Source organism: Phalaenopsis equestris, unplaced genomic scaffold, assembly GCF_001263595.1.
Source record: "Phalaenopsis equestris unplaced genomic scaffold, ASM126359v1 Scaffold000002, whole genome shotgun sequence".
NCBI classification, from domain to species: Eukaryota; Viridiplantae; Streptophyta; class Magnoliopsida; order Asparagales; family Orchidaceae; genus Phalaenopsis; species Phalaenopsis equestris.
The window spans coordinates 12,662,412-12,666,572 of NW_018164444.1; the positions used below are offsets into that span (position 1 = coordinate 12,662,412).

General features: G+C 31.4%; 1 protein-coding gene across 1 annotated transcript in view; it reads right to left on the reverse strand.

Annotated features, from left to right (window-relative positions):
• Positions 1-3,892: 3,892 nt before the first annotated feature.
• Positions 3,893-4,161, reverse strand: part of LOC110037752 (zinc finger protein CONSTANS-LIKE 4-like) — a 1,813-nt gene continuing 1,544 nt past the window's right edge. Inside the window, exon 3 of the mRNA XM_020742459.1 lies at positions 3,893-4,153. Within this exon, the coding sequence (XP_020598118.1) occupies positions 4,092-4,153 (62 nt within the window). The 3' untranslated portion in view covers positions 3,893-4,091. The remainder of the gene's footprint in view (positions 4,154-4,161) is intronic.

A 4,161-nucleotide genomic window follows, 5' to 3' on the forward strand; every position in this document is an offset into this window, starting at 1 on the left:
TATATATATATATTAATCATATCACGATGCTTGACATATATAAATGTGTTCCAGGTATAAGTAGGGTAATAAGTTTTGTATTCTGTTTATACATTTTGTACATTATTTGTACAGATACAAGCATGGTAGTTTTGTACCTGCTTGCATCCGAACCCGATTTATATGTCATGCATCAAGATGTCATTGAAGTCTAGATGTAATATTTTTTTCTTATAATAGATGGGGTTATATTTTTCTTCAAGAAATAAAAGAAAATATTATAGAGCATCACTAATAACTGAAGGGGTTAAACTTGATAAAAAAATAAAGGCAAATATAGGTATTTGAGATCATATATATGAAATGAGCCTACAGATTTTAAGAAGGCATTATAAATTAAACAAACACGCACATTTTAAGCTCGACAGATTAATGTAGCAAAAGCTTAGCTTTTTAAACCTTGCCCTTGGTTTGTGAAAAGGATTCTAAGATAATCGAATTTAATAGCCAAGCAACGAGTGAAGTGTCTTTGGATTACAAAACTGAGGCGATTATCTTCACATATCTATTAACAGCCCCTCCTAAAATTTGAACATCATATGGCATTATGGCAAAGATCCAGAAGATGAGCAATCCATGGTCATAACGGCGTCATGCAATGAAGACCAAATATCTATCTAAAATGCATATGAAGGCTTTGGGACAACAGATGGTATAAAGAAGAAACCAATTAAGACCTGAAATAGCTGCATGATATCATCGTACCTCATAAAAAATTAGAAGCATAACCGACAACCATAGGAAGATTATGGAATCAGCTCCATCAAAAAAAGAAATTGATGGCCACTATACAGAGTAGTACTAACCACCCAAAACCCATAAATGAACAACAAATTTAAGCATTGAAGGAATAGCAATGACTTGAGAGAATGTAAAATGTGGGAATACCGTCTCAGGAACGTAAAACATGCCAAGCCATTAAAAAAATTAGAGAGCTTATGTGAAGTAGAGGTTGCTGATGCTTATTGGAATGACCTCCTTTAAATACTATTTGCTAGTCTTTGATCTAATGAAAAAGTGAATCTTGCAAAATATAATATTAACTGAGGTGGTCCTGTAAAGGCAAAATATAGCGAGCTGCAATATGAACGAGCAGGAAAAGTTGCATCTCAAAGTATCTGCATAGATAAGGACTTTGAGAAATTAGCAACCCAAATGAAATGCATAATTATTGGGACTACTGCCTTTAAGTATGGTAAAGGAAAATAGATGGCGACTCAAAAAAATAATTGGGAGAGTCCCATGTTGGTAATTGCAAAGGTTGTGAGGCTAGCAAGTAATTGGGCTAGTAGAAAATTTTCAAAATTTAAGTAAATCATCAACCTAAGTGAACGGAGAGATGCATTGATTCTTATTTTCAATACAACTGAAGAGGTTTTGGCATTGATTGTCCATTAGCTTGGATAAAATATTTGTAATAATAGTGGAGAGATAAGAGGGTACATGGCATCCATTTCTAGAATCATAGAAAGTGCTAGCCCTTGAATAACAGTTAGAAAGAAATTTTAATAGTACAAGCCTCAATCCAACTATAAACTTTGGATGGAAACCCATGTCTCTTATTATGTCAAAGAAGAATTGTATGCTGACAATAACAAAAGCTTTTTGCACATTAACTTTGGTGCAAAGTTACTTAAAATGATTGGATGAGTTGAATCCATATAAAATATTATCAGTAAAAATAATGTTTTCTGCAATGTTTATGTTTGAGAAAAAAAGCTGCATAAGCAAAACGAATAAAGCATAGAATATGGATAAAAAGTTCTTGTGACCACTTTCAATGAACAATACTATGAAATGCACAGTACACACACACCTCACACACATATGTATATATATATATACAGATACATATGTATATGTATGTACACACACAGATATATATATATAATAATAATAATAATAATAATAATAATAATAATAACAACAACGGAGATGGGCGTACCTATGTTTTGTGAGCTTACGTGCTATACTAAAAAGCACAACTTTTTTAAATAATAAAAAAAGATTTTTTCATAAGTGACATGCAAGTATGCAAATATTCTACTAGCTATTTTTAATTGGTTTGGGTCAACTTGAAGATTTTTGATGTCCGACAACAAATACATATAACTCTGGTGCTCCATGATGACTCCTCTAGTGGCAATATGCGGGCCCTGGCAGTGATTGACTGCTATCATAACTGCTCCTAATTGGCCAACCATTTTGTCAACCTGCATAGAGCCCAATGCAAAGAATCACTAAATTCCGAAAATAACCTCACCAGTGTTTAGTATTGACGTACATACTTCTTATCCGGACAACGCATCAACACAGGGCTAATTTCCCAAAATAAGAAAAAAGAATTAAAAAAAAAAAACAAGTTAACTTGTAGTTATCACTTATCAAGCCAAAATCATTAAAATGTTTAAGTTATTATAAGAGTTGGTTGGATTAAATAAAAATTAAAAAGATTCAATTTTATTTCATTGATTTCATTTGATTGATATAGAACTAAAAAGGATGACTTTGATTTTTTATATGGAAATTAAACTTAATTAAATTGTTGTTGTTGTTGACGACTTGATTTTAAAATAAAATAAAAATTAGTTCAACGAAAAATCAAAATTATATTTAAAAATAATCAAATATTATTTACTCTTCAGAAAGCCTAACCACACTTATTAGGAACAAGCACCTATTAATCCAATATGAGTAAAATGTCCAAATAGTTCTTCGTTATTTATATGAACTCATTTTAGTCTCATAATTTATAGGATTACTGAGATAATACTCGATTATTTTAAGATTGAAATCTAATATTCCTCCACAAGGACTATTTCAACCTCAATTTAAATGGTCTCAAGACTATTTTGATAATTCTATAAATCGTGGGACTAAAATAAACCATACATAAATAATCGATGACTATTTTGGCACTTTATTAAATCCAATATTATAGAAAAAAACTCTCTAAACTAGTGTCGAATTTTATATTATAAAAATTTATCTTTTCTTATTTTTCTTTAGATAATACGCTAGAAATTTATTTAATAAGATTTAAGAAATTAGTTTAAATTATATCTAAATTAAATAATTTAAATTATCTTATGATTTGCTTTAATTTTATTTTATTTATAATTTAGTCATTTGATTCTATCTACAACTTGGCCAATTCAACTTAATCAAATTAAACGAAAGAAAAAAAATTATGCCAGCACAAAATTTCTGTCCCTTCAATGCCTCATTTGGGACCACTTCTCCATTCTAAAAAGCTCTTTTAAACTTCACTAGAGCAAACAATAGCATTAAGGAGCTTTAAAAAGCATTAAGGAGCTTTTTTAAAGATGATGACAAAATTACCCAACAAAGTAAAATCTTTATCGAGCTTCTACTTTCTCTTCCACGACTTCCTCTACTTCATATTTCTCTCTCTGTTTCCTTATGTATAGGTTTAGTTATGTATGAGCATAAATATGTTTAAATAATAATAATAATTTAATTAAAAACATATATATTTATATACATATAGATATGATCTAATGTTGACATAAGGTACTTCTAGTATGATCTAAGCTTTGTTTTATAAGGTGGCAAAACACATACATCACTTTCTCACATATATTGTATTGTCATTTATAATTTAATTATACTTTAAATTATATTTTTTATGTAATTCAAGCTTATTGGTTGTAGAATGATTAGCTAAAAAGCATGCATTTAACTTTTCCTAGCGTGCTTCGAATTCCATTGCAAATTTCATCCAGCCAACTAGGATTATACCGTATCCCGTTTCGCGATTCGCGATTCTCGCGGTTCGGGGTTCGGACAATGAGGCCAACGGTGCAGAGCAAAGCAGAGGAAGCAGAGGCAGTTAACGCACGGGGAAGCGAATGGCAATTATCAGAATCGGAAAAAGTCGAAATATCCAAAAAGTATACAATAATTAAGAAGGCTGCAAAAACAAGGAGCCTTTATCTGCTCCGACTACGATGATTTCACTCCCACAAACGGCACTACGCTTCTTGCAGTCAATCATGGCGAAAGCAGAGTGATAGAGTTCGCATGATGTCTTAGAAGGATGGAACTACGCCGTAGTCTTGAACAGATTCTATGAAAGCAGCCGTGGCGGCGGGCCACGCA